At 38.2% G+C, this 27,410-nt stretch overlaps 14 protein-coding genes across 14 annotated transcripts; 8 read left to right on the forward strand and 6 right to left on the reverse strand.

Annotated features, from left to right (window-relative positions):
• Window positions 1-81: 81 nt before the first annotated feature.
• SOCG_01807 (meiosis specific cyclin Crs1) lies at window positions 82-919 on the forward strand (the record flags this gene model as incomplete). Its single annotated transcript, XM_013164760.1, has 4 exons — window positions 82-372; window positions 412-571; window positions 630-685; window positions 728-919. The coding sequence occupies 4 exons, from the start codon at window positions 82-84 to the stop codon at window positions 917-919; spliced, it is 699 nt and encodes a 232-aa protein (XP_013020214.1).
• A 234-nt stretch (window positions 920-1,153) lies between these two features.
• On the reverse strand, window positions 1,154-4,358 carry SOCG_01808 (C-1-tetrahydrofolate synthase; the record flags this gene model as incomplete). Its single annotated transcript, XM_013164761.1, has 3 exons — window positions 1,154-2,944; window positions 3,047-4,186; window positions 4,340-4,358. The coding sequence occupies 3 exons, from the start codon at window positions 4,356-4,358 to the stop codon at window positions 1,365-1,367; spliced, it is 2,739 nt and encodes a 912-aa protein (XP_013020215.1). The 3' UTR covers window positions 1,154-1,364.
• A 751-nt stretch (window positions 4,359-5,109) lies between these two features.
• Window positions 5,110-6,516, forward strand: SOCG_01809 (ribosomal protein subunit L51-b). Its single transcript, XM_013164762.1, has one exon. It carries the CDS (start codon window positions 5,453-5,455, stop codon window positions 6,155-6,157), a length of 705 nt encoding a protein of 234 aa, XP_013020216.1. The 5' UTR covers window positions 5,110-5,452; the 3' UTR covers window positions 6,158-6,516.
• Window positions 6,480-9,100, forward strand: SOCG_01810 (AP-2 adaptor complex subunit Apl1). Its single transcript, XM_013164763.1, has 6 exons — window positions 6,480-6,772; window positions 6,820-7,025; window positions 7,067-7,112; window positions 7,161-7,406; window positions 7,445-7,563; window positions 7,610-9,100. Exons 1-6 carry the CDS (start codon window positions 6,725-6,727, stop codon window positions 8,994-8,996), a joined length of 2,052 nt encoding a protein of 683 aa, XP_013020217.1. The 5' UTR covers window positions 6,480-6,724; the 3' UTR covers window positions 8,997-9,100.
• A 3-nt stretch (window positions 9,101-9,103) lies between these two features.
• Window positions 9,104-9,926, reverse strand: SOCG_01811 (60S ribosomal protein L13/L16). Its single transcript, XM_013164764.1, has 2 exons — window positions 9,839-9,926; window positions 9,104-9,778 (listed from the first exon to the last, which is right to left on the reverse strand). Exons 1-2 carry the CDS (start codon window positions 9,877-9,879, stop codon window positions 9,226-9,228), a joined length of 594 nt encoding a protein of 197 aa, XP_013020218.1. The 5' UTR covers window positions 9,880-9,926; the 3' UTR covers window positions 9,104-9,225.
• A 463-nt stretch (window positions 9,927-10,389) lies between these two features.
• Window positions 10,390-11,130, forward strand: SOCG_01812 (YjgF family protein Mmf1). Its single transcript, XM_013164765.1, has one exon. The coding sequence runs from the start codon at window positions 10,428-10,430 to the stop codon at window positions 10,917-10,919; it is 492 nt and encodes a 163-aa protein (XP_013020219.1). The 5' UTR covers window positions 10,390-10,427; the 3' UTR covers window positions 10,920-11,130.
• A 238-nt stretch (window positions 11,131-11,368) lies between these two features.
• On the forward strand, window positions 11,369-12,181 carry SOCG_01813 (translocon beta subunit Sbh1). The gene is made up of 4 exons (XM_013164766.1): window positions 11,369-11,461; window positions 11,507-11,568; window positions 11,630-11,761; window positions 11,880-12,181. The coding sequence occupies exons 1-4, from the start codon at window positions 11,447-11,449 to the stop codon at window positions 11,977-11,979; spliced, it is 309 nt and encodes a 102-aa protein (XP_013020220.1). The 5' UTR covers window positions 11,369-11,446; the 3' UTR covers window positions 11,980-12,181.
• Window positions 12,182-12,361: 180 nt separating this feature from the next.
• Window positions 12,362-15,586, reverse strand: SOCG_01814 (inositol-polyphosphate 5-phosphatase; the record flags this gene model as incomplete). Its single annotated transcript, XM_013164767.1, has 1 exon — window positions 12,362-15,586. One exon carries the CDS (start codon window positions 15,584-15,586, stop codon window positions 12,362-12,364), a length of 3,225 nt encoding a protein of 1,074 aa, XP_013020221.1.
• A 201-nt stretch (window positions 15,587-15,787) lies between these two features.
• On the forward strand, window positions 15,788-18,628 carry SOCG_01815 (pantothenate transporter). The gene has a single exon (XM_013164768.1). The coding sequence runs from the start codon at window positions 16,854-16,856 to the stop codon at window positions 18,387-18,389; it is 1,536 nt and encodes a 511-aa protein (XP_013020222.1). The 5' UTR covers window positions 15,788-16,853; the 3' UTR covers window positions 18,390-18,628.
• Window positions 18,629-18,715: 87 nt separating this feature from the next.
• On the forward strand, window positions 18,716-19,015 carry SOCG_01816 (uncharacterized protein; the record flags this gene model as incomplete). Its single annotated transcript, XM_013164769.1, has 1 exon — window positions 18,716-19,015. The coding sequence occupies one exon, from the start codon at window positions 18,716-18,718 to the stop codon at window positions 19,013-19,015; it is 300 nt and encodes a 99-aa protein (XP_013020223.1).
• A 72-nt stretch (window positions 19,016-19,087) lies between these two features.
• Window positions 19,088-19,485, reverse strand: SOCG_01817 (uncharacterized protein; the record flags this gene model as incomplete). The annotated part of the gene is made up of 2 exons (XM_013164770.1): window positions 19,088-19,329; window positions 19,389-19,485. The coding sequence occupies 2 exons, from the start codon at window positions 19,483-19,485 to the stop codon at window positions 19,088-19,090; spliced, it is 339 nt and encodes a 112-aa protein (XP_013020224.1).
• Window positions 19,486-20,070: 585 nt separating this feature from the next.
• SOCG_01818 (autophagy associated protein Atg5) lies at window positions 20,071-21,016 on the forward strand (the record flags this gene model as incomplete). Its single annotated transcript, XM_013164771.1, has 4 exons — window positions 20,071-20,163; window positions 20,220-20,338; window positions 20,391-20,568; window positions 20,618-21,016. The coding sequence occupies 4 exons, from the start codon at window positions 20,071-20,073 to the stop codon at window positions 21,014-21,016; spliced, it is 789 nt and encodes a 262-aa protein (XP_013020225.1).
• Window positions 21,017-21,094: 78 nt separating this feature from the next.
• On the reverse strand, window positions 21,095-23,521 carry SOCG_01819 (U1 snRNP-associated protein Usp105). The gene is made up of 7 exons (XM_013164772.1): window positions 23,372-23,521; window positions 23,135-23,321; window positions 22,974-23,077; window positions 22,734-22,901; window positions 22,087-22,682; window positions 21,747-22,034; window positions 21,095-21,693 (listed from the first exon to the last, which is right to left on the reverse strand). The coding sequence occupies exons 1-7, from the start codon at window positions 23,461-23,463 to the stop codon at window positions 21,263-21,265; spliced, it is 1,866 nt and encodes a 621-aa protein (XP_013020226.1). The 5' UTR covers window positions 23,464-23,521; the 3' UTR covers window positions 21,095-21,262.
• Window positions 23,522-24,057: 536 nt separating this feature from the next.
• SOCG_01820 (hexose transporter Ght2) lies at window positions 24,058-25,665 on the reverse strand (the record flags this gene model as incomplete). Its single annotated transcript, XM_013164773.1, has 1 exon — window positions 24,058-25,665. One exon carries the CDS (start codon window positions 25,663-25,665, stop codon window positions 24,058-24,060), a length of 1,608 nt encoding a protein of 535 aa, XP_013020227.1.
• Between the last annotated feature and the right edge of the window lie 1,745 nt (window positions 25,666-27,410).

Consider the following 27,410-nt stretch of genomic DNA (forward strand, 5'->3'; position numbering starts at 1 on the left):
ACTGACCGGTCTTTTTATTTAAAACATTTAACTTAAACAATCATTTACACATTAATACTTAATTATAAACTAAAACCTAAAATGCTGGCGTCTAAATATGAAACATGCCTTCTATTTAACGATCAACAAAAGAATTTGGGATCACCTTGTGGTCATGTTCATTTCAAAGACAAATTAAGTAAAATATTACCAAGTGATGCGGAACTTTCTGACTCATTGACCGCCTATTTTAAATCTCTTCGACTAGATACTACCTTGAATCGAATCATCGAACAGGAAATGAACGGTGTTAAAAAGATAACACCCGAATCCATATGGAAGAATTTATCATATTCTCAAAAACGTTGGCAGCTGTTTACAGTTTTATACGAGGTACTCCTTTGTGCTTGAGCTATCGACTTACTGTTCTAGGAAGCTATTGACTTTGTTTCAATGGATACTCTTTGCATTGCAATCTCACTTTTAGATCGTTGCTATTCTAGAAAACCCTCTATCCCGTCAAAGGCTTTTAAGATTTATGCGATTGGTAGTTTATTTGTCGCCTGTAAACTCACAAGCGACTATACGGTTGGTATGTCGACTGAAATAATCGTTCCACTGCTCTTCATAAGCTAATCTTAAACTAAAAGCAAAAAAAAGTTTTTGTAAACAGCTTGCACCAAGTTTATCAATACGTGAACTGGAGGTAGGTTATCAATTTGGTCCAATTTAATTAATCTGTCAATAGAAATATGAAAAGATTGTACTGTCTCTACTGTCCTATGATATATATGTCTTGTCGCTTCCCTCCGTCGAATCCTACCTTACTCCTCTGATATTCCAGCATTGGTATTTCAAAACGCTTTCAGAAGAGGATTCCGAACAGATGATGTGTGAGTGGCAGTATATGTTAGTTGAGATAATGAAGGGTATGCTATAAATGTGGGATACAGCATCATTTAACTTATCGTAGATTGTCGATTTACGGCGTTCAGGCCAAGTGAAATCATATGTGCCTCCCTATGGATGATCCTAGATGTAATGTGGCCTTCTCGATTTACAATTACTTCTTTTTTCTATTTGTGTACTTCTATGGACATTGAAGGTGAAAAAGAAAACGAACTGAAATACTTAAAACGTTTTAACGACTGCATTGAACTCATATATAAAAAACTTCCCTCTTTTTCACATTAAATCTACCTTTCAAACATAATCAACAACTTCCTATTACATGAGGAGCTATCAGCATTCACTACCCCAACTATTCTTAATCACTATCATAATTTAATAATAAATGAAATTAATAATCTTTTACCCAAAAAATCCTAGCTTTTAATTCCGCCCGAAATAACTCCAACTGCACTATTTTACAATTAAGGTCCTTACTAAGAAAGGCCCACGATTTCTCCATCTTCAGTCAAGTCTATATTAAGGTAAGCAGGAGCTGTAGGTAAACCAGGAATGGTTTGAATTTTGGCTGTTAGTGGATAGATGAACCCAGCCCCAGCATTTAAACGCATATCGCGAATGGGTACAACGAAGTCGTTAGGAACGTTTAACAACTTGGGATCATGAGAAAGTGAGTATTGAGTTTTAGCCATACAAATGGGTAAATGCTCGTAGCCTTGGCGCTTCAAATCCATCATACGTCTTTCCGCCAACGGACTAAACTCCACTCCTTTGGCACCGTACATCTCCTTCGCAATTACTGTAATCTTCTCTTCAATCGAGGACTTTACATCATAAAGAAACCTAAAATCTTTCTTTGGGAAAGAGCAAGCTTTCATTACGGATTCAGCCAAATTAAGGGCTCCCTGACCGCCCTTGCTATATTGGTAGGAAGGGACAGCATCAATGGCTCCAGCATTGAGAGCTTCTTGACGAATTGTTTCATATTCTTTGATAGTATCTGTTTTGAAGCTATTGATTGCTACCACCACAGGGACGTTAAATTTCTGAGAATTTTGTATATGGTGAACCATATTAGCGCAACCTTTGCGAACAAGATCCAGATTCTCTACGAGATATTCATCAGGCAAAGGTGCACCAGGCTTAAGTTCGGGGCCACCACCATGAAGCTTGAGAGCTTTAACTGTAGTTACTAAAATTACTGCACTTGGCTTCAATCCTGAGCTTCTGCATTTGATGTTAAAGAACTTTTCCATACCCATGTCAGAAGCAAAACCAGCCTCGGTGACAACATAACCAGCGCTGTCAGCGCTTTCAAAGGATTCTGTACCAACCAGCTTAAGGCCAACTTTGTCGGCAATAGTAGAGGAAGCACCGATACTGATGTTTGCAAAAGGTCCTGCGTGTACTAAAGCAGGTGTGCCTTCCAACGTTTGCATAAGATTAGGCTTGATAGCATCTTTTAATAAGACAGCCATAGCTCCTGCCACACCTAGATCCCCCGCAGTTACTGGATCGCCATTTGTATCATTGGCGATTACCATATTTGCTAAGCGGGTTCTCATATCTTTCAAGTCATTCGAAAGAGCTAAAATTGACATACATTCACTCGCTACGGATATGTCAAAGGAAGTCTTCCGACTCCGTCCCTTTTCAGTAGAGGCCAGACCAAGTTCAATTGACCTTAAAAAGCGATCGTTTACATCCAAAACACGATTGGAAGTAATAGTTTCGGGATCAATATTTAGACGAACAAACTTCTCCAAAACTTCCTGACTAACATTTTCGAGTTGATTTGGATCTTGCTTTAAATTACTACAGATCTTTTTCCACCTTGTAAGCAAGCCTTTAGGAACAACGCGACGACCATCCTTTACAGGAATCAATCTTCTAATTAAAGTTGAATCAGTTTGGGTACTTTCATGAAACATTCTGGTTTCAAGAGCAGCAACCAAAAGGTTATTCGCAGCTGTGACAGCATGAATATCACCGGTCATATGCAGATTAAAGTCATCCATAGGAACAAACTGTGCATAACCACCACCGGCAGCTCCACCTTTAACGCCAAAGGTGGGACCTTGAGAGGGTTGACGAACACAAGCAATACCAAGTTTACCTAAATGACCAAAAGCTTGAACCAATCCTGCAACTACTGTACTCTTTCCCTCGCCAAATGGCGTGGGAGTGATTCCACTGACAACGATATAGTGGCCATCTTTACGATGCTTCAGTCGCTCATACAACGTCATGTCGACTTTTGCCTTATAATGACCATATGTCTCAATTTCTGTCTCGTGTATTCCCATTTCTTTAGCCACCGTGGTGATTTTCTTTAGCTCTTGAGATTTTGCTATTTCTATATCAGAAGGAACAGGATCTTTCAGAGTGACTTCGTTGATGCTAACTTTACGCAAATTACTTTTGTTTCTTGAAATCTCAGCTGCCTTGACGGTGTTTCGCATTAACATCGCAACGGTCATAGGACCAACACCACCTGGAACAGGAGTAATATGACTAGCCACTTGAGATACTGAAGGATAATGAACATCGCCAACTAGTTCGCGTTTACCATTGCGATGTATAGCATTTATTCCAACATCAACAACCACTGCACCAGGCTTAAGCCATTCTCCGCGAACGAACTCTGGCTTGCCTAAAGCAGCAACTAAGATGTCTGCTCTTGCAATCTGCTCTTGTATATTTTCCGTATGGGAATGACAAACGGTAACTGTAGCGTTTTCTTGACGAAGCAAGTAGCTTACAGGATTCCCGACAATATCACTTCTCCCAAGAATGACTGCATGTTTACCGGCAATTGGAATGTTATACTCATGTAGTAATTCCATAACCCCCATGGGTGTACAAGGAACATGGATAGGTGTTGCCGAATTTTTTGCAAGCATACCAATATTAACAGCGCCAAACCCGTCGACATCTTTTTCGGCAAGAATAGATTCAGTAATGGTCCTCTCATTGAGGTGATGAGGAAGCGGTAATTGAACAAGAATTCCATGGACACTTTGGTCATTATTCAACTTCCGTACTTCATGCAATAGGGTTGATTGACTAATAGTTTCAGGAAACGCACAATGCTTGTATGTGATTCCAATTCTTTTAGCAGCTCTCTCTTTCATGCGCACGTAAACGTTAGAATCTTCTCTTTTCCCAACTTGAACGATCGCGAGAGAAGGACGATAGTTTCCATCCGTTCGTTTTAACCGTTCAACCTCTTCAGCAACCGACTTCTGCAGCTTGCTATGCACAACAATTAGCCAAGTCAATAATAGAGAAAGAATTTCTAAAAAAGGAACGGAGCATAACATAAATGCTGATCATTCAGAGATGAGAATTCATCCAGTCATAGACTCTACTTCAAGTAAAAGTTCAATCCATTAGAGGAGAACTATCAATTGAATCCAAATTTATCTTTTTATCAAGTTGAAACACTTACCTAGATAATTGTTTTCCATTTAAAATGTTTGCTGCTGTCAAAAGTGACGAATGACTAAATAACCGTTCATTTACTTTTATTTTAATTTGACTTGAATTCTTTAAAGCAAGCCTACTCCAACAAAGAGTTGAAATAATCATTCTGCCCTTAAAAGGCCGACCCACCAAAAAAGTAAGTGTACTTGTTGAAATTAGTCTATGGATATCGGTAGTTTATGGCAATTCGCCGTCAAGTTAGAGATGAGATTGACAAAAACTCATTTAGTTAGATAACAAGAGAAAGGAATTTAAATAGAAAATACTAGCAAATTGAAATAGGGAAGAGAAGGTGATGACCTCAGATTCTTCATTCTTCCTCACTCCATACTGAGTACCTCTTCCCGTAGGTGTTTCAATCTACCATACGGTCAGGTCAGTCTTTCTTATAGTTAAGGTGTCTTTCAATGATGATCATGGGTGGTCCTTATAAAACAGCTTTGCCGGATGACATGAGATCCTATAAAGCTATAGTCATTTTCAACATGAAACCTACAAAACTACCCATTTGCGATCCCGATTTGGCATATTCAGTTTAACAAAAATGGGCCGTTCCATAAAGTCGTTCATTCGCGCACTCGCACTCGGTTCATTCAATTAATTATCTATCGTAAATAAATCTAGCTAGTATAAAGTATTGTACGAGTATTTCACTTATAAGAATGTTGTTTAAAGTAGAAGCTGCGTACGGCATTGTTTATATGTATTGGAAGCAAGTAACAATTGTCCTCTGCATTGAACAGTATACACTCATCTCTTCCTTTACCATCGTTCAGGAAATTGTGGTTAAAAGGTGAGTGTTTCAGTATAGAATCACTTGAAGATTTCTAGTTTCTGGTTGATTGATTTGTGAACTAGTTTTAGATGTAGCGCTGGTTCGAAACGCGACTTGAGTAGTCGATCACATATTTCTAGTTCTTGCATTGCTTAACCCCCAGATAAAATTATATTTATTTGAGCCAACTATTTTATTTTATTTACCCATTCTTTTTTTTCTTTCTATAAGAAACAAATAAGGATTTTTATTTTACCTTTCCTTGTCCCCCCTTAATGCTTCATACTGAAAATAGTCGTCAAAATGAAGTTTATTAACCTATTTCGAAACTCACGGGCCGTAACTCTGGCCCGTATAATACCAGAAGACTTAACTATAAAACCCGAAAATGCGTGTTTCCCATCTTTGCAAGCGTTGACTGCGAAAAAATCACAACGGACTCGAGGCGATTGGGGTGTAAAACGGAAATTTCCCGTTTTCAGTACCAGACATATCTCTGTTGATCGTTTTGATACCCCAGAACATCAGTGTTCTTTTTCCGCCAGTGACCGTTTTGTTCGGACACTGAAACGTTTACAAGATTTGAACCTTCCGGTAACGAAAAGAAAAGTTGAAGATTATGACAAGTTTGCCCAGTTCTTCCTCCCTCAAAGCTTTCCATACAGTAATGCCTATCTTGCTCATAAACCCAACCTGCAGCGTGGAGCGCTTTACGCTAATATCCAGTTGTTAGATTCGTCTTCCAAACAAGAGGCCACTCGTTCTAAAATGAACACATTCATATCTACCAAAAACTTACCGTTGCCGTTTTCTTACGGAAGATCAACTGCTTCCTCAAGGGAACTTATGTTTGGAGTAGCCGGTATCATCACTTCTACCGGTAGTACAAGAGATCCACGTCCAAACGATATGTCCTTCTATGTTAAATCTTTAAGTGCTGACAAAAATGGTCGGATTATTCCGTGCCTAAACAAGAAAAATAAAAAGCTTCAAACGGAACTGTTTTGAGAGCTGTGTACATTTTGTAAAAGAAGCCACGCCATCCACACGCCTAATTGGAGCGCTTTTTTATCATTATTCGGTTTCTTAATTGCACTTTTATTGCCGGCTTACTACAGGTTTTCTCCACGTTTTCCTGATCTTGGAAATTTGACTTCAAGATGGGCGTAATTCCAACGTGCTGTCAATTCTTTTTCCTATCTTCATGGTATAAAATTCTTTTGTCGCATGGAACATTTAAATACTCAATTTTGTTATTACTTTTATTATGTAGTTTCAACATTCGCTAGATTTTCTTTCTATTCATATTTAACTGGGAACAGTAAGTAGTATAAATCTTATACACATATCTCGCAAACATATTTCACATTCTGTTAGAGTAATTTATTTAACAACCTGATAAAAGTGTAACTTACGGATCAACTGGTTGAAGCTATCAAAGGAAGATGTATGCAATTTTAGTTGAGTATTACTTTTAGATAGTCTTTTTTATATATTGTTTAGAAATGAAGAAGATGAAGCTGCATTCCGTCCTACAATTGCTATGATCTTCTACTGAGTGCCTATACAGTGATCATGGTTAGCGTTGGGCTTTCTTCGGGGAATTCTTCCCACTCTGATACTGTAAGGAAATTATTTATTTAAAATTTTTCATATTAATGAATGAAAAGTCAGACGTTTCTGAATTAAGGGCCATTCTTCGAGCTGATTCCAAAGACAAGCCCGCCAAGAAAATTAATGCGATGAAAAAAATAATAGCGAACATGTCAATGGGTTATAATATGATTCCTCTTTTTCCTGCTGTAGTAAGCTGCATGGAGACTAGCAATGTCGACTTGAAGAAACTATGCTACCTTTTTCTGAAAAGTTTCGCAAGGTTCGCACTTCATCAATTTCTTAATTACTTACAGTAAATAGTATTAATCCTTCCGAAGCGACAAAAGCCATTCCAGTCGTGCTTAAAGTAAATAGCTTGGTTGCTATGCAGAAATAAGGAACTAACGATTCATAGGGCGTACAATCTTCAAACCCAGTCTTACGTGATTTTTCTTTAAAAACATTGACTTCGATTCATATTAAAAATTTTTGGATTGCTTCACTTGATCCGGTAACTCGCCTACTGGATGATGTTGATCCATATGTGCGAAAAACAGCAATTATGGGAGTTGCTAGGCTCTACTCTTATGATAAGAAGATTGTTGAATCTTCCGGATTAATAAGAAGCATTAAAGAAATGCTGAATGATGAATCATCTCTTGTAAGTCGAGCCGTCTTCTTTCTTACTGACACAGATAGGTTGTTACAAATGCTTTAGCCGTCCTTATTTCTATTGTTCAATCATCAGATGTATTTAAACTTACTCTCACTAAAGAAGTAACAACGAGGATAATTGAGTGCTTGAATGATTGCTCAGAGTAAGTTTCGCTTGTTATTCTATACCATATTAACATACATAACTAGATGGCTACAAACAATCATTCTCGATTCTCTTATATATTATGTTCCACAGAAACCCGGAGAAGCCGAAAGCTTTGCTGAACGGATTTCACCTTGGCTTCAGCATGGCAACACAGCGGTGTGCATGGGAACTATAAAAGCTACACTTTACTATATAAATTATATGAATGACGAAAGTATAATCCAAGATCATTTGAGAAAGGTTGTACCACCTTTAGTGACTTTATTAGCCAGAAAATCTTCAGCAACTCAATATGTTGTTTTACGCAATGTGGAAATAATACTGAACGCATATCCGGAGATCTTTCAATCGAGTTTACACTTTTTCTTTTGTCATTTTGATGATCCTGCAATTGTTAAACTCGAAAAGTTTAGTATATTGTCGAAACTAGCAAACGAGGAGAATCTTGATCAAATCCTACCAGAGTTCATGGAATATGCTTCAGAGATCGATGTTGAACTGTCAAGGAAATCTGTTCGGTATATAGGTCACTTGGCTGTAAAAATCGAAAGCCGTGCCGATGAATGTGTTAACTGTCTTGTCGAATTGATCAATACGAAGATAAGCTATGTGATACAAGAAGCTGCAATTGTCATCAGGGATATTTTAAGAAAATATCCTACTCGTTACAAATATTTAATATCCATTTTATTAAAGAATATGGAGTTTTTCGATGAGCCCGAAGCAAAGGCAGCATTTATTTGGTTACTTGGTCATTATGCGGAGTCAATTGAAGACTCACGCATGTTGTTGGGGGAATATGTGGACGGATTCTTATACGAACCTTTAGAATTGCAGTTGACTATATTGACGGCAGCCACAAAACTGTTTTTGAAGATGCCAGCTGCTGGTTCAGAAATGGTCACCAAAGTTTTGCAACTGTGTACTGAGGAAATACAAGATCCAGATTTGCGCGATCGGGGCATCATATATTCTCGGATGCTATCAACAAATCCAGATCTTGCAAAGAAGGTAATTTTGACGAATGCACCTCCTGTGGACGTGGAAGCCGATGCATATGACCCAGAAACGAGTGAACAGCTTTTGCTAAACGTAGGTACCCTTTCATCTGTTTATCATAAACCACCAAATCGGTTTGCACAGGGTTCTTTCCCACAATATTTGGAGCCAAGTCCAGTTTTACGAGAGCATGCCACTTCAGCTGCAGATTCGACAGACGATTTACAGTTGGATTATGATCTACCGTCGTCGGGATATATGATTGAAAAATATGCGTCCAAAAGCGAAGGCGACGTATACTCTGGAGGACTGTGGAGTCAGACCCCCGTTAGTGAGCATGGGCCAACTCCACAGACCGAATACGTATCAAATATTCAGTTCTTAGCAGAAATGGAAAACCAGGATATACCTATGATTTCCAAAGATTAATGAATTAATGGTGAGCATTGACATGGTCTCAATTACGGAAAAATAGAATAATAATAATAATATGTTTGTCGTTTCCTTTTCTTTTCGTAAGCTAAGCAGATGGAGCTACTAAATTATAAAATTACTGAATGAACATATGTGAAAAAGCTATTTACCGAAAGAGATTCAAAGTTACCCTGTGAGTCCAATGACATCTATCTTTATTATTTTTAAAAAGTGAACACGGAAATTAGTATCCATAAGCAGCGAGCTTTTGGTTAATAGAAGAAGCAGACTTAGCAGCAGCAACCTTCTTTTGCTTAGAGTGCTTGGCTTGGTAGAAAGCAGCGCTCTTGACCTTTCTACGTTCTTCCAACTTGGAAACAACATCGGCGTACTTCCAACCGACTTCAGAGGAGAGACGGCCAACAGTGCAGTACTTACGGCCAGGCTTAAGGCGCAAGACACGGAGGGCAGCAGGGACAACAACACGCTTTTGCTTGTCGAAAGGAGGGGGAACACCTTCAACAGCTTGCAAGTGTTCCAAAGCAGCTTGACCACGGGGGCTCTTGTGGGGAAGCATACCACGAACAGCCTTTTGGAAGATGCGAGAAGGAGCACGGAAGTGGAAAGCACCACGAGTAGGGTTGTAACGGCAAGTTTTGCGCAAATAGGCGAGGTACTTGAGCTTGTTACGGAAGAAGCTGCCAGAGATGTTTAACTCTTCACAACGGACAACGACGACTTTTTGACCCGACAAAAGTTGCTTAGCAACAACAGAGGCTAAACGGCCCATAAGATGGCTATTAAAAAAATTAGTATTTTTAACTTATAGAAAACAATGAAATGACTAATATACTTACCCCTTGGCATCAATGACAACTACTTTTTGAAACTCTGACATGTTTCGTCGTGTCCTACGGTCAGCATCGCAGACGCGTTGGTTTGTTTTGATTCCCCGTGACTGTTTTCTTGGACCCATATTCTTCGCATCGCGTAAGTCTAGCTTATTTATAAACGAAAAACCAGTGCAACCATGAAACAGTAATCGAAACAAGAAAACTTGAGATCTGCATAATTATATTTAAATAAAAGTGCCATATCCTATATTTACAGAACAATGTTGATTCTCCCTTGAAAGAGAGAAAACCGAAAGAGTCTTCAGTTTAGAATAACGATGTGGAGTGAACGGCCTTAGTAAACAAAGTTTAAAGATTTGTTCTTGTTTCTAGTATCTTGCATTTTTCAATGAAATGTTCAGAAACTTTATATAAATGTATTTCAATCGTATTACAAGACGCATTAAACACCTTTTGACACCAGTATCACAGTGAATCACCAACATGTCAATATACGTATAGCTCAAATAGCATATGTACGTTAGGATTCTGTATCTCAATTTGGTAATATATATGGAAAACTGACCAAGAACCAAGTTTTGGTCTTAGCAATATGCTTAGAAATTTGGCTAGACAATCTCTTACTCTCGGTCGTCCTCTTCTAACCAGATCTCTCAACATCCCCAGCCGTATCAGTTACCGCCCTAAGTTTGTATCCAACATGAGCACCAAAACCATCATCAACAGCCCTAAGCTTTCTAGTGCTGGTCCTTACAACCAAGCCATCAAGGCCAACGGAACCATCTATTGCTCTGGTCAAATCCCTGTCAAGGATGGCAAGGTTGTCGAAGGCTGTGTTGGTACTCAAACCCGTCAATGCCTTTTGAACTTGCAAGACGTCTTACAAGAAGCTGGTTCTGGCTTAGATAAGATTGTCAAGATCAACATTTTTTTGTCTGATATGAATGATTTTGCTACCGTCAACAAGGCTTACTCTGAAACACTTCCTGACCCTAAACCCGCTCGTTCTTGCGTAGCTGTCAAGACTCTTCCTCTTGAAGCCCAAGGTGTTAAAATCGAGATTGAGTGCATTGCTGTTGAGTAAGCTTGCTTTGCTGGATTTAGCAACGAGTGTTATAACCATTCGCCAATCCTGATGAGTATTGTTTCTATGCCTGATAAATGTTTTTAACTGGTAGCCTTTTGAATATATGCTTTTGGCTTTCCTTCAAGAACAATGCAAAATTTGCTCTATTTTTTATTTGAAAGCTTGTCGCCTGTAGCTGTAAACTCATTTTAAATTTATTACAATAGAGCAGTAGAAAATGCAGATTCAGGGTAGTCCAAGAATCTCAAGTCTCTGACATCAACAAACAAAAATTCCTTAATTACTATTGTCTTGAAACTTTTGAATTCTTCAGCAATAAGAATCTAAGACAATAAATCTTCATTCAATCCTACTCATTTCTTAGTGTTAAGTTTCGTTAACCATCCATACATATCGCAAAAATAAAATACCGATATAAACCATTCTTTTCATACTGAAACTGAACACGCACTAGTGCACTATCCTTTCATCTTGATCCTTCTGTAAGATCATCAAAGTTGAATCCATAGCATACCACTATTTCCATGTCTTCCTCAAAAGTATGTTATGTCGATATGATTTCTTTTCTTATTTCTAACTCTTAGGCTTCTGGTACTGTAAAGAACGCCGGCTCTTCAGCCCCTGGTGGTCCCAAATCTCAAATTAGGTATGTTTGAACAAATGAAGTTCTTCTGTTCCTGAACAAATCTAACATTGACTTTTCTCAGACGCCGTGCTGCTGCTGAAAAAACCGCAAAAGATTCCACCACTGGTCCTGCTGGCCCTCGCGCTGCTGGTGCAGATGGCTCGACTCCTACCTTGTTAAAATTGTATTCCGACGAAGCTACTGGCTTTAAAGTGTAAGTTTCTTTTATTTTCTACCTTCATTTTCTAGGGAACGAAGTCTCTTGTTTATGGCTAGTTCCTCTGAAATAGTATTTGTTGAAAAAGCAACATTCTTAACTCACACATTTACAGTGATCCAGTAGTTGTCATGGTTCTTAGTGTTGGGTTTATTGCTTCCGTCTTTGCTCTCCACATCGTTGCTAGAGTTTTGAAAAACTTCGCCTCTGAGTAATTCGTTTCTTGATAATTTATCCATCCATTAATCTTTCCTTTGGCACAGAAGCAACTCTTTAAACGAATTTCAGAAAGTCTCTCCTATTTACTATTACGTATAGATAGTTTTGAGCGTATCGTCCGTTTCAATGAAGAACCTTTCATGCATGAATTATATCCTACCTCTAGAATGTAATTTCAAACTATAAACCGACTTAAAGGATTGTCAGTACGTAATTGAAATTTAGTCGTAAATTGGATCTACAGTAGCGCATTTTTCAATTATGATAACATTTGAACAGATATGTTCATATTTCAGTGGTGGATGAGAGGAAGAAAGAATTAATAAATAAATACAACGGTAGGTAGGTTCATTATCTAACAGAAGTTTTTAAGCATTTTTACACAAGTGGCTTCCACGTTAGTTTGCTATCTTCAGGCGAAGAGCCTAACAGGTCCGGTTGAGGCGTGGTATTCGTCGATTTCCTAGGAGGTGGAGTGGGTGGAATATTGCTAGGTGAAGAACGTAAAGACGTAGAATTCGAAGAAGAAGGATTTGACCTTGGAGGTAGGGCTGGTTTCATTCGAGGAGCTGCTAAACGCTCTGGTTTTGAGGGTTTTGTCGGTTTGGATGGCGATTGCTGAGGAATTAAAGCCGGATGACTTGCATCCAAGGAATGCAAAGGATTCGACTGAGAATTTACTGCTGGATCTTGTTCTTGTCTATTTTCTAAAGTCAAACATTTTTCAGGCTTAATCCAATCAGGTTCTTTACTTGGTGTAAAAGGATTAACCGGTCGGTCTGGGTTAAGTTGATAGTCATTTCCGGGTCGGGCTGCAATCGATCGAGCAGGTAAGCCGTCTTCAAACCACCATTTTCTGTTGTCGAGACTTGGCTTCTTGAGCTTATCCATACCGTTGGCAGGCACGTAAGGAATTAAATTGGGCTTTTCGGCAACAGAACCGGAAATATCAATTAAGGTATACGAAGTACTATTGGCATCCCGTACCTCAACCTTCCTTTGCATATAAATTTCTTCAAAAAGCTTTTTCTTTTTTGCTTTGTCGATTTTGACAATGCTTGCATCATACGATGCATAAACAGGACGATGGTCAGAAAAATATAAAGGGGCAGAATTATAGGCAGTTTGTTTTAATTCCCCTCGATACAGAATTCGGTCTGTCCAAGCTGGAACCCGATGTTTATCTGAGGTATCATATATATCGGTGCCTATATCAAATTTGTAGGTAGGAAGAAATGTAATAGGTAACTCAGAGAAGAAAGGGAATACTTCACCTGTCAGCATTTGATTATTCAGTTGATCGTTTTCAAACAAATTCTGTAGCTTTCCTTGTTCGATGCAGTATAATGTGTCTTCATATGTCAAAGAAATACGATAATTGAAATCTCCAAACCATACAACGTAGTCATGATTAAATATTGAGCGACCTCGCTTAAATCTTAAGCCATTAGCAATGGTCTGGTAGTCATGATTTCTTTCATCGTAATTTGTATGGCCGGCAGCAAGGTGCGAAGTAATAAAACAGATGCCAGTATCTTCAAAATCAAAACGAATAGCAACAGCTCCCTTGTTACCGGAAACGCCCCCCAGTCCTGTTTTCTTAAGTGTTCCCTCCACATTTTTGATGCTCGGTAGACAAGACTCTTTCACAAAGACTATCATAGCTGTACCAACTAACTGACCTGACCGCAATTGGACGTAGTTTGTGCCATATTTAGCTTTACTGTTTAGTAATTGCTTTACGCAAGTTTCCCATTCACGCCTCTTTGCAGGATCAGCGTTTATTACCTGCTGAGGAGTTAGTTGGACGATTTCCTGAAAACCAACGACATAAATATCAGCCATGGGATTGTCATCAGGGAAAAGCCATTTTTCTAAGTCGGAAGTAGGGAGACATCCATTTAAATTATAACTTGCTACAAAAATTGATATATTCTTCTGTTCCGAGAACTCATTTTCTCGCTTTTTTAATTCATGATTGACATATTCATGAATAGGATCGTATAAGATTACTGGGTGCTGGTCTATCAAACGTCCAAGTAATAAATCAATGGTCTCTTGTCTTCCTTTATCCTGAAAATTATTAATATACATGCGTCCCACACTTTTAGACAAATCGTTCAAGGCACCTGTCAAACTTAGTTTTCCTTTTCTAGTAAAACTAGACTTCAAAGCACCGGTACCGGTGTAAATATGAGATAACGCATCACCGTTATTTGCCCACAGAGTAGAATGTATTTGCCAAAAATCATAACCAGCGTTTTGTCGAGTGTGTATCATCACATTTTCTAGTATCATTCTAGAAATAAGATTCTGAATAACATTGGTTCTGTCAAGGCAATCCAGACAATTTGTTCGAAAAGTACCATCCTGCGTTACCATTGCTTCTCCATTTCGCTTTTCAGAATAAAAGCTAAAAGACTCAACATCACCGTAAAGCATAGGGCGAATTTTATTTGCATCCTCAAATGAACGAATTAAGGAGTGGTAATCAAACTCAGTAAGATGAATTAACTCTTTTTCCGGTGAATATTGGATATGCTGTCGCAGTCTGTCAGATAAAGAACGTTCTCCTGAACCAGTGCCGAGCAAATTGACGATATGGACGGGACCATATTCTTTAATTATATCACTAAAATGTTTTTCAAAAGCTGCTCTGGTTGCTTCAAAAGAACGGGTGATGTCAATTTTCTGCCCGAACATCTGCACACCTTCTTGTTCCCAAAAGATAGGAATGCTTCCTCGAACTTGAACAAAGCTCACTGAATAATTTGGAGTATCAAGAATGGTTTCTGTTTCAACGTAGTTGGCAACATTGCCATCATCATCAACACCACGGGCAAGAAATCTTGTACCTGCACGATAAGATGACAATCTTGATATGAGTGAAAGTCGCACATTTTGCATCCCCAGCTTGAAAGGTTCCGTACCTGAAAAGCCACGAATAACGCAAGTATAAAAACAGCATGCATCCATCACGTCTTTTTCGTGAGAATTTAAATGGGAACGAAATTTAAACAACTGACGAAGCATAAACTCGTTCCACATAAATTGTTCGTGCATAGTGTCTGACTGAAGATCCGTATAAGCATGTGAAGTGCGCAACTGTAAACGAGAAGTTATATCAAAGTCTAGGGAAAAATAAAAAGTTCCGTTTGTTAAAAGCTTTCTCAAACTTCCAAATGGTTCTGAAGTATACCTGGATGCATCATAACCTGGAGCTTCTGAATCGTATCCATCTCCGGTGTCTAACGAATTCCCTTCTTGACGAATGTGATCCCAAGTGGGACGGTTCACACTATAAAAGCAAACCTCTGTTATACGAAAAATTCGTTCACCTTCTCGTATACGAGCGACCTCGCTAGCACCTGTAATAACACACAAAAAGTTTGAATTCTCAAGTTCAATGAGACCTAGTGTCCCGTAAATGGGGCGATTAGAAATCCTCCGAAAACCATCAAGTGGTTTTTCACTAAGAGATACAAATTCTGCTATACAAACGGACAATGAATTCTTGTTTTGAGGGACAGAATGAAAGACCAGAGCATATTCTCTATTTGCGAGTGCCAGCGATCGAGGCTGTTCTCGCAATAGACATTGCATTGTTTACGTTTGAAACAAAATGAAGGGATTAAAATTAATGTGGATCAATATGAGTGTTACTCAGAATCCCAGGCTAGTAAAGAGAAAACCAAATATCTTCGTGTTGATCTGGAATAGCTTAGGTAACGGTCTTTGATACCTGCAAATAAAAGTGAAATTATCAAAGTAATATTTCATTCTAATCGCGTTAAATAAAATGAAATCAAACATAAAACATGATTACTCAATTTGAGAATGAAGGTAGAGAAACATTGGTATGATATCCTCAAGTCAATTTGCTATGCTGCGTAATTACGAGGTATTTGCGAAAATGCAGTTCATCATCAGTATGCTTAACTAATTGAGTTCTTTCCTGAATGCGGTTATTACATAGTAAACAGAAATAATCCTTTTAGCTCAAGTGTACAGCAGCATTTGCACGATTCAACATGACCAACATATCAATTATTGAAGACAAGTAGCCCATGTAGATGAATCGCTGTTACTATCGCAGTAATAATAAGCATCATTAATGATATTAGCAACGTATATCATTAACCAACCTTGCAATGCTCTCCATGATTAACACTGAGAATTAAGCAGTTTTGGAAACAGCTTATGTGTGTCGACTGTTTCACATAAACTATAAGGCCTTATTTTAGTCTTAATTGAGGAAAATTTCTCGTTCGGCGATATCGTCAATTGAAAAAATAAAAAAAAGAAAAAGATGAGGGAATCATCCAAAGCGCTAAGTTCCATTCACTCAAACATGATCAGTTAGATTCCACAAAAGAAATCCTTTCAACTATTCGATTTCATAATATTCATGAAAGCAAAATAGCTTGGATCCTTGAAGTTATCGAGCAGATGGAACAACTTCTTCCTTCATACCTTCAAAACATCCTTAGAGAAAGATCCTTCTGAGTAAGATGTTATATAATAGCACAATATTTTGGTAAATAGAAACTGTTTAAGAAAAAACATTGAGGACCAAAATACTTCCATACCACATTTTTCAACAGCCAATACCCTTTCCATTCTTTAGAGTGCTCCATATCCCCATGCAAACGACTTAGAGGAGAAAAAGGAAAGAGGAAAACAAAAAAAGATAAAGGCTTATTTACCGTTAAAGACCGAAGATTCAACCATAGTACCTATATTCAACTTTTGAAAGTTTTTGAAGGAAGAATTTCATCATAAGCAAATTGAAATTTGGTATCGTCAGGATAATAAACTTCATTTTTAAGGATTTTGGGGCATTTGGGTTTTTTTGGCTATAGTATCTACAATGAATTTTAGGAACATCTTTAGGAGTCAACCTGCTAATGAACGATTAAGGAGAGAACGGACTTTGGTCTTTAAAATAGACTGGTTTATATTGTCGTATTGCTGTGTTTCCTACTTTATCAACTATCTTGATCGTTCCTCCATCAACAATGCTTACTTGAGTGGTATGAAAGAAGACTTGAAGATGTACGGAAATGAGCTGCAAGACATTAACGTCGTTTTTACTTGCGGCTACATTATCGGTCAAATACCTGGATCGTACGCTATGCAGAAAATGCCGGCGAGATATTGGTTCGCGGTGATGAACTCGATCTGGGGAATCATGACCATACTTTCGTTTACTGTCCATTCAGTTTCCTCTATGATGGCATTACGCTTTTTTATGGCAGTTGCAGAGGCCTCCACATTTGCAGGTACTCATTACATCTTGGGTGCTTGGTACAAAAGTAGTGAAATTTACAAAAGGGCAGCCATCTTCTCTATATCCGGTTTGATCGGAAGTATGTTTGCTGGGTATCTACAGACGGCTGTTCATTCATCATTGGACGGAGTGTGCGGTATGGCAGGATGGCGTTGGCTATTCATAGTTGATGGGTTGTTAACAATACCATTGGCATTTTATGGATACTTTTTATTCCCAGACGTTCCCGAAACAACAAAAGCTCCCTATTTCACAGAATATGAAAAACAGCTTGCAGTAAAACGACTTCCTGCTCTTCCGAAGAAAAAGCCTATTACCAAGCAATCATTATTAACCATATTCCGATCCTGGCGCATATATGGTTTATCGATTCTTTGGCTGTTCAGTGGCGAAACCCAGGCTATTGCAGTCAACGTGCTAATGGGACAATGGATGAAAGTCTCGGGAGACTTTAGTGTTAGCCAGATTAACAACTATCCTACAGTTATCACTGCGGTTGGTGTTGTCTCTACCATGGGAGCTAGCATTCTATCAGATAGACTTAGCGGACATACCCGCTGGCCATTTGGTTTATTTCTTTTTTCCGTGACCGTGGTTTCTTCTTCTATACTGTTAGCGTGGAGCGTTCCTTACGGGCTAAAGTTCTTCGCATACTTTCTTTCAGGATGCACGTATGCTGGACAAGCTGTTTGGTTTTCATGGGCTAATGACATATGTCGTGATAATGACCAAGAAAGAGGTATTATCGTTTTCATTATGAATATGGTACAAAATATTTGGCACGTATGGTGGGCCCCGGTTATGTATCCCAATACAGATACCCCAAGGTTTATAAAAGGTTATATTGCCTTGATAGTTGTCGGAGGATTAACCTTTTTTTGTTCGTGTATAGTAAGCTTCATGCAAAAAAGAGACCAACGTATAAAGCGTACTCAACAAGATACCAAAGAAGAGCAGAATTCGACTTTTGCTGAAGTGTCAGAGGACGATGCAATAAAAATAGACAATATAAGTTCTGGCAAGGATAATGAATTTAATAGAAATGAAGACACTGTCTTGGAAACTCCTAAGATGGTATATACGCGCCAAAGAATTTTAAAACCAGATTATATCTAGGATGAATGAGGATTTCTTTATTGTTTACATTTATATATATATTTATTTATATATTTCAATCAACATTAGGAAATACAATCTCTAGTAGTCCTGAGTCTATTAGACCTGCGAAGCACATACTCAAATGTCTCTTATTCTATCGGTAGGTAAGAACGTTCTCTCTACCTAGTAAAGCTCAATTGTGCAGTGGTGCATTTCTAATAAACAAGTGAACGCTTACGAGTAAATTGGTAAAAAGGTATACAATCACAATAGAAAGAAGAATAGATTCAGTTCAAAAAGCTCTTTAGCGGTGTTGTTTGTTGTCTGGTGTCCACCATAAAAGTATGAGCAATCAACAGTATCAAATAGAACTCGAAAATGCCTATTGTGAATTTAGAAACGGCCTGAAAGAGATGTCCAAGAAAGAGGACTATTTAAAGGTGGTTACAAACGAACAAGTTGAAGCAACTTTAGCCTGGGAGAACGGAGAATGGGTTTGGGAAGAACAACAAGGGGAAGGTGAAGAGGTAGAGTTAAAGAAACGCTTTCCTACTTGTGAGTCAGCGTTGCTAACAATGTCGCCGTCATTCCAGCGATGGTTTCACAACCAGCTAGCAAGTCGGCTTTCAAGCTTAGCTCAATAAACAAGAACCTTTGGAAAAGTAATGATATCTAAAAAGGACTCTTGCCTAGCAAAATACTCGTTCTTCAAGTTATTACGAACGCCTCTCTCCTCCTTTTTTCTTTTTCATTGTTGGGTAAGATGCAACATTGTAGCCTTGGATAAACCGATTACGTTGGTTTGCAATATACTTTCGCGTACGTACATCTAAACCATCTTCTTTCATGTCTCTGGTGCTCTTGGTGAACAGTTCTTCCCAGGTTTTTATTTTTCCATCAATCTTCTGCTCAGTGTTACGACCAATTCTTTGAAAGAACTTTCTCAGATCCGTTATGCCTAAATATGTCTTGTTAGTGGATCCTATTAAATTGAATTACCAGCTTTCATGAACGTACCATCTCTTGCTGAAGGAACGAAAGATGCTTGTCTGCTAGCGACTCGGAAATTAATCAATCTGTTTGGTAATTTCAGAAAGGAACTTCCTGCATTCATTTTAAATAATAAAGTGAAGTAGTTCAATAAGCAAATTGTAGCAAAGTAAAGCGACTCTGTCAAACCAACGGGTTTCAGAAATGACCTGTTTTTCGCGAGAAAACAATTACAAATTAGAAGAAAAAGAGATTCCAAGAAGCTAAGTTCGTTTTTTAATTCTCAAAGCAGCCTTCAGCTACTATCCTGTTATTGTCAGTGGGGATTTGGGAAGTAAGATGGCTACGCTCTTGGTTACTCAAATACTCAAAAGCAGGATATGCTAATACTATAATGCTTATATGTAAGTAAATTTATTAAAGGGAAAAGAAAACATCAATTATTTATATATAAGAAAATTGAAAAATCTTGTATGATTTTGTTAAAGCGATTTCAACTTCAACCTTTTAGAAATACTACATTGACACCTATACAATATTCGAAAGGATCTATCTTCTTTCAAGTTATTCCTATAATTAAAGGAATTAGATGCCAATTCTTAATAAACTCTCACTCTTCTTCACTTACTTTTCTTCCTTTTGATGTTGAAAGGAGTTCATTCCTATAGTATCTATTTAGTACACTTCTTGAAAACAATTATGAAAAACAATGAAACAGCAAAGAGACTCAATACCTGAATTAGTTTGGAATGGAAATATCAGTGTAGAAATACACCAAAAGGAAAATTCCCTAACCTATTTGGTATGCTTCTGAAAACGTGTAATCTATTCTCTAGTAGACTGTGTCTAACTGAACAGGCGAATCTTCCTAGACATTCTTATTTCGCCCAAATTCTCGAGGATCTAAAACGGTTATTTGCACCAAAGGTTGCTTTGGAAGAATGTTGGCTAAGTTCGGGGAAAGCATCTATCAAATGGTAAGCTTTACATAGCGTTGATGAATCTCATTCCTAACGTGGTTTCCTTTAGGCACTGGCCTGTAGGTGTGCTTTATGATTTACTTTCGCAGGAAGACCCAGAGTCTGCTACCTCCGTTCCTGTTTTATGGCACCTTGTTTTTCATGTCGGGTCCTTTCCAAGCTCCTTGGTTGTTCCCATGGGAAGTATGGAGACGTTTCGTACTTGTTTTTTCAATGCACTGAAAGAGGTATGTTCTGCATTAAACTTATAAAACGCATTATTAATAGATGTCTAAGTCTGATTACGTTCGAAATGGAAGCTCATCTCTTGTAATTGCTCTCTCTAAACCAGAGACAGACACATACTGGAATTCGCTACTCAACCACGATTTTTACGACTACCGGCCAATTGCTACAAAATTATTTACAAGCAAATCTAGAATAATCCCTTTAAAGATTTATCTTGGTGCAGATGCTCCTATTGTTCAATCGTCTGCCTCTCTTGGCTATACGTTGGGACAAGTTTTGCACAAGCAACTTCCCAGATTGTTCCCTTCTGCCGTTATGTATTCATTATTAAAGCCCGTCTTACATGGCATAGTCCTCCCATCAACGGTTAGCACGGACATAATGAACAGAGATTTCTGTTACCCCGATGGGTTTCTTCACATCGTCTTGATACCGATTTCAACATAAGGATAATTCAATTGTGAAACTTTACTTTTAATTAGTTAAAATCTTCGAAATTATCATATTAATGTCTCGAAGGATAAATCGTTCACAAACTTGTATGAAAGAGCTTAATGATATTAATTATTATATAAACTGAGTATAATCATGTCTTTATATTGGGTAATTATCTATAGAAGAGACATTCTAACAAAAACTTTTTTACTTAAATCAGAAAGCAACTTCGTTTTTCAATTAAAATCCGTAAAAGACTTATTGCATATAAGGAATAGTCGCGGGAGCCACTGTTCCATTTGGTAGAAAGTTTGCTGGAACAGTCTCAGTAACTCCTTGCGAGCGATAGTATTTTTCATAAGGAGACTCTCCTGCCTTAATTTTTGCATCGTTGACGTCAATACCAGGATGTCCATTTACGCTCAATAGTTTGGCACTCACTTGTTTAGTATCTTCTCCTTCAACAAGCTTTTTCCAATGGGTTTCGCGTACAGAAAAGGGCCCAAAAGTTTCACGGTCTAAAGAAAGGTATTCGGATACGGCATTAGGACTTGTAGAACGATAGTTTAAATATTCCATGTAGATCTTTGTTAAATCCATTACAGTTCGAGGAGCTAACCTCGTGTAAAGTCTTATGTACTTCATGACGGCGGAAACCCTACTGTAATGATCGTTTCCATTTTCCAAGGCTAAACAAACAGTTAGTACCACAATTACGTAGTGCTACAGACGTTTTACTTACTTAAAGGTTGCTCAAGTTCAAAACGAAGATAGGAAATCCAAAAATATCGGCTATCCAGCATAGCCGCAGCATTCTGCGAAAACTTACTTCTAGCTAATTCGCTGTTTCCTTCAACTTTCCAAACCAGTTTTATATCTTCCGTAATTAGAATTGCAGCGGTACCAGGGTCGCAACCCCCCTCGTTGATTATGCTTCTTAAAACAGCATGTGCATTTGTTAACCCGGCATCCCCAGATACTCTCCTTTCAAGATTCGCCCAACCTAAAGCTGCTTCCAAATTTCCTGGAACTAAGATTATAGAGTTAGTAAACATGATTCATGTAAGTTCACTCTCACATACGTTGAGTTAAAATTGCTTGATAAATTGCTCTAGCAGAAGCAATATTTCCTAAAGATTCTTCAAATAGTGCATACTGTAACCGGATTCCTGGTCGAGATATAGATGCAAATATACAGGCAGCGCGCTCATAAATAATTCGAACATCTTCTGTATGACCAGGCTGGGAAAGCATCCACCGAGCAAACCGGAACCAAAATTCATCGTAAAAAGCGCAAGCAACCAAACATTTTTCGTAAAGATAATAGATTCTAGAGAAATCGCCTTCTATTTCCTCGAAGTCGAGATACTTTCTCCAGTTTACCAGCTGTGGTTCATCTAACTCTTTAACGTGAAAGTAAGGCCGCTTGATTTCAGATTCAAATGTCCAACGTTTAGCAACCTCCACCTGGGTTTTCTGAAATATCTGCAAATGAATGTTGTAAATTCTAGCACGAATTTCCCTTTCAATTTCTAATTCACCTCTTTCGACTGTAATTTGTTTAGATCCTGCACTGACTACTTCTGGGGGTTCACGCAAAACATCGGCTCGTATAGAACCTAAGACGTCGGGTGGTAGAAGGAGCTGCAATGGTTGACTTTGTGAGACTTGCACAAACCTTATTATGTTAGAACTCAAAATTGCAAAAGCCCGTGAATATTTATCATACCTTTCGAAGTAACGCGCGTACTGATGCAAAGGGATATGGACAAGTCGTTCTAGGATCTGGTAGACGAAATCAGTTCTTTCTTGTCTTTCTTCAAACTCGATATATTTATCCCAGAAGGGATGTGAAAGGAAATCCAATCCAATCATCTCTGATCCTTGCACGAATACCCTTGTTTATTCGTTAGTAAACCGGTTACTACCATTATTGAGAACAATCTTTATGAACAAAAAAGGTACATACTCTCTAACTTCATTAGGATCATGATTAGTTTCCATTTTAAATGAACAATAGTTTGCCCATAGATCTACCGAGTAGGGAATACCGGCAATGCCTCTTTCATAAACCTATTTAGCGGTCAGCACATGTTCAGACGACTTTCTAAATTATTATTTGTTACATACCTTTTCAGAAGCTTCTGGTCCAGCGACGAAAAATTCAAAGTCTGCATATTTCTTCCAATACCCAAAAAGCAAAGGAAACTTTGTCAAGAACCTATCATAGACGCTTCGAAGTGTATTTATAGTTTGTTTTGATGAATTTCTATCAATTCCTCCTTCTATTGTTTCGGTTGCACGAATCAATGCTTCCCTAAAACTGGGTTAATCACGTTGCTCATTCCTAAGTCGACAAAAGCATACCAGACATCAAAATCATCCGGATTTTTCGTTACTTGACGGTTTAACTTATCCCATTCCGTCTCTTCTGCTATGTAAATGTCCCCGTAATCCATGTTCGCCTAAAATGGAAAGACGCGCAGGTTTTGGTATTTCTAAAGCTGTTCTTCTCTCATTGCATAAATATTCTATAAACGAGTTACTCCTAAGAATAATGTGAACACTCAAAAACACTACCTCTATTCTTTCCTTATATACAAACTGTAGTATTCATCTGAGAACTGTACATTTTCAATAGCATCTTCTTCATTACTTCTGATTGTTAAATTGGTTTCCTCATTTACTCACACCTCCATCCTACTCTACACTTCATGACTTGAATAATCTACGTGAACAACAACACCTTTAACAAATAGGAAAAGGAAAAAAGAAACTTCATAAAAATCTGAATAAAATTATTTAATATACTCAACATTTAAATACCAATGCATTAGACCTCATTTAAACAGAAATAAACCGACGTTGAAAAACGCTACAAATAACTGAATCGACTGTGTCTATATATTAAAGGAGTGAACCTTCAACATTATAACCTTTTCCTATAAACAGAACAATTCTTCAGAAAAGACAGGTTTCGAATCTTTTCATTTTTTTAAACAATGTATGTACTTTTTTGGCAGATAGCTTGAAACTTTTCAAACTGATATAGTTTATGCAAAGTCTTCTTCGTGAGAAGAGTATTGAGGAGAAGACTCGGTATTAGAAGCACGTTCAACGTACTCAACAGATTCACCACGAGCACCACGGCTCTTTTCGCGGTTCTCCCGGTCAGCCTTCTTTTGTTCCTTGTAATCAAGCTTGAAGTTGGTAGAGTTCCATGGTTTAATATCAGACATATACAGTTCGTTAATTTCTTCCAAACTAAGACCCTTAGTCTCCTTAGCAAAGAAGAAAATAACAATTGCACCAGTCAAGTTGGAAGCAGCAAAGACATAACCATACTTGAATCCGATAGAGTTTTGAATAAAGGGAGTAAAGAAAGAAATCAAAAAGTTCCAAAGCCAGTTAGCGGAAGTAGCGACAGCAGCGCACTTTGAGCGGTAACGAACGGGATAGGATTCACCAACAATAACGTAAGCAGCAGGGGCCCAAGTTTGAGCGAAACCGAAAATGAAAAGACAAGCGCAAACAATCATAACTGCACCAGCACGGGTGTTGGAAGTTCCATTTGCGTGATAAAGGGCACGACTACCAACGGCACCATAAATCCAGAACCACATGGATTGCCAGAGACCACCGATAATGAGAGGATTACGACGACCAAAGTACTCAAGAGTAAACATACCACCAAAAGTGCAACCGAAGTTACAAGCATCAAGAATTAAAGCAGACAAATAAGGAGATTGAATACCAGCACCTTGGGCAACTTGGAAACCATAGTAAAAGAAGTAGTTGTTACCAGTAAGTTGTTGAAGAGACATGACGAACATACCCAAGAAAGTACGATAGCGAATGTTTTTACCAAAGATACTAGGCCAAGAGCAAGTACCACCAGCGAATTCTTCGTCGATCGACTTCTTAAGGCGGCCATATTCTTCCTGGACTTCGGGGCTATCAGGAGGAATTTCAGAACTCTCTGAAAGAACCTTAACAGCATCCTCATCTCTGCCGATTTGAATAAGATAACGTGGAGACTCAGGCAAGAAAATGATACCAATGAAGGTAATGATACCCCAAATCAAATTGACACCCATGGAAACTCTCCATTGAGCAGTCTTGTGAAGCTTGTGGGTACCCATATTCACACATGCAGCAATGAAAATACCACCAGTGACGAACAATTGGTAAGTGACGACAATTGTACCACGGATGGAAGGAGGGGCAGTTTCAGATTGATAACCGGGGGCCAAGACGGAAAGAGCACCGATACCAAAACCAGTCCAAATCTTAGCAACGATGATTTGAATCCAAGAGGGAACGGTGGTAACTTGAATAATAATACCAATAATATAGACACAAGTCCAACCGATAATGGACTTACGCTTACCAAAACGATCAGCCAAGGGAGAAGACAAAATACAACCGATCAAAGAACCAATGTTAACTATACCGACCAAAAGACCTTGACGCCAAGATGAGTAAGAGTAGGAATCCGTAATAGGGTCGTAACGGTCCGCATAACGACTTTGAAAATCTCTCATGTTGGTGACACCACCAATAGAACCGGTATCAGCACCGAACATCCATCCAGCCATGGAGACGAAAATCAACATGATCATGGTAAAGATCTTACCACGCTTGAAATTCAACAACGACATTTTGAAAGTTTTTTAAAGAATCTGACTTTTTAACGATAAAAAACGAAAAGAGAAAAGGAAAATCAACGACAAGAACCGAGAATTCCGAAAGAAAAACGAATACTAAAGATATATCTACAAAAAATTGTACTATACTTGCGAAGGAGTGTGAAACTCGACGTTAAGTTCAACGACACTTCGGATAGAAAAAAAAAGAAAGAAAGAGATATCTCAATGGAAAAAGAGAGTATAGATATTTAGGGTACTTTTTCCAAATAAAAACACACCTTCAGGAAATCTGTTAGATATTCTTAATTAAAAGTAAGTATCCAACAGCTTTTTTCCAACCACACAAGGCTTATTGCTCAATGGATACAAATGGCCTCGAAATCAGTTGGGAGAATAGCCCAAAGATTTATTAATCAATTTATTATTCTTTTTCTTGTTCTCTATTTCTCAAGACCTCAAAAGAACTTGAAAAAAGGCAGTTGAGGTTAGAGACTGTAGGTTGGTGGAAGAAAAAATCCCGAATGGGTGCTCTGACTCTTATATAGGTATTCGGTAATTTTCCCCCCGAAAAACAATTGTACTCTTTGTAAATTTCATTAGGAAAAACTTGACATCTCAACGTTAAAACTTTCAGCTTATTACGTCACCAATAAGAACAAGGCAAGCAAATTAGATGTCATCGTGACAGTCGGATTGGTTGTCTGATCACACAAACAGTCACAAACAATGTGGAGGGCCAATCAAATGGCGAATGGGTATTGGAGTCTCCAGGGTATCGATAGACAAAAATGCGCGTTTCAACCACGATACTGCATCCTTATTTCGTCTTGTAGGTCTATAACGCGAACGATGCAGTACACAAATGAAGAAATAACGGGAACAGCGTAAACCAAAAGGAAAAAAAAAAGGCCCTATTGGAGAGGAAAAATACCAAGAAAAGATAAACAAAAACAATACGAACCCAAGTAATCCGTAAGAAAAGAAAAAGGAAGGGAACAAAACCTTTATCCTTCCTTCCTTACTTCCAGCTGCCAGTAACTGTTTCTCCATAACCTTCCATTAGATGCTCTTTGAAATCCCGATAGTTCCCCATCTTCCATCCCGTGTTTACTAACGTTTCGTCTCGCTAACTGTTTTTTCATCTCCAATGCAGGTTATCTGCCGGATAAACCTTCATGACATTGTTTTGCTTGCTCTATTGAAACCAGCCCTCTTGATAAGTTCTGATGAAGACAAACTGTGCTTTGTAAACCAAACTCCGTATTTTCACTTTACATGTTTCTACCAGGAGATTGAATCCAAGGGAAACAAAAAATGGGCTTCTCGTCCCTTAAATACTGAACCCGTTTGTTTATAATCGTTAAGGTTCCATGGCCTGCCCCTCTTGTTAGAGGAGAAGAACCCAATGGTCGCATTTCTCTGTGTGGAGATAGAACTAGGCTTTCCTTTCCCCCACTCAGTGGTTTCCAGATAAAACTAAGTTTAAGTTTGCTTGTCCTATGACTTATGATTGGCTAATATTAATCCATTGCGCCAATCACAAGCCTTTGTGAAAACCTTCCTGGTTCTCCACGATAAGTTTACGAACCTTCTTTGTTTCTGTTTCAAAAAAGCAAACAAAAAGAGAAAAAAAATAGTTTTTTACAATTTTATTATAAAAAAGTTTTGTTTTCCTACTCTGCGTGAGTCTTTGACCTTGTTTTGAAGAAAAAAATCAAAGAAACAAAGAAAATGTGGCAAGTGAATGTGTTTGCTCT

Source organism: Schizosaccharomyces octosporus (assembly GCF_000150505.1).
Source record: "Schizosaccharomyces octosporus yFS286 unplaced genomic scaffold supercont6.3, whole genome shotgun sequence".
NCBI lineage: Eukaryota > Fungi > Ascomycota > Schizosaccharomycetes > Schizosaccharomycetales > Schizosaccharomycetaceae > Schizosaccharomyces > Schizosaccharomyces octosporus.

What these genes read in the sequence shown, in the direction of transcription:
- SOCG_01811 (XM_013164764.1), bottom strand. Translation starts at nt 9,879, where the DNA reads ATGTCAGAGTTTCAAAAAGTAGTTGTCATTGATGCCAAGGG. An exon ending in GTTGTCATTGATGCCAAGGG is followed by an intron (nt 9,779 to 9,838) that starts GTAAGTATATTA and finishes TTTTTTTAATAG; the next exon opens with CCATCTTATGGGCCGTTTAG.
- SOCG_01815 (XM_013164768.1), top strand. Translation starts at nt 16,854, where the DNA reads ATGAATTTTAGGAACATCTTTAGGAGTCAACCTGCTAATGAACGATTA.
- SOCG_01819 (XM_013164772.1), bottom strand. Translation starts at nt 23,463, where the DNA reads ATGGATTACGGGGACATTTACATAGCAGAAGAGACGGAATGGGATAAG. An exon ending in CCGGATGATTTTGATGTCTG is followed by an intron (nt 23,322 to 23,371) that starts GTATGCTTTTGT and finishes ACCCAGTTTTAG; the next exon opens with GGAAGCATTGATTCGTGCAA. An exon ending in TGAACTTGAGCAACCTTTAA is followed by an intron (nt 21,694 to 21,746) that starts GTAAGTAAAACG and finishes CTGTTTGTTTAG; the next exon opens with CCTTGGAAAATGGAAACGAT.
- SOCG_01813 (XM_013164766.1), top strand. An exon ending in GGTCCCAAATCTCAAATTAG is followed by an intron (nt 11,569 to 11,629) that starts GTATGTTTGAAC and finishes GACTTTTCTCAG; the next exon opens with ACGCCGTGCTGCTGCTGAAA. An exon ending in GAAGCTACTGGCTTTAAAGT is followed by an intron (nt 11,762 to 11,879) that starts GTAAGTTTCTTT and finishes ACACATTTACAG; the next exon opens with TGATCCAGTAGTTGTCATGG.
- SOCG_01810 (XM_013164763.1), top strand. Translation starts at nt 6,725, where the DNA reads ATGGTTAGCGTTGGGCTTTCTTCGGGGAATTCTTCCCACTCTGATACT. An exon ending in TTTCTGAAAAGTTTCGCAAG is followed by an intron (nt 7,026 to 7,066) that starts GTTCGCACTTCA and finishes TACAGTAAATAG; the next exon opens with TATTAATCCTTCCGAAGCGA. An exon ending in TGCTTGAATGATTGCTCAGA is followed by an intron (nt 7,564 to 7,609) that starts GTAAGTTTCGCT and finishes ATACATAACTAG; the next exon opens with ATGGCTACAAACAATCATTC.
- SOCG_01809 (XM_013164762.1), top strand. Translation starts at nt 5,453, where the DNA reads ATGAAGTTTATTAACCTATTTCGAAACTCACGGGCCGTAACTCTGGCC.
- SOCG_01812 (XM_013164765.1), top strand. Translation starts at nt 10,428, where the DNA reads ATGCTTAGAAATTTGGCTAGACAATCTCTTACTCTCGGTCGTCCTCTT.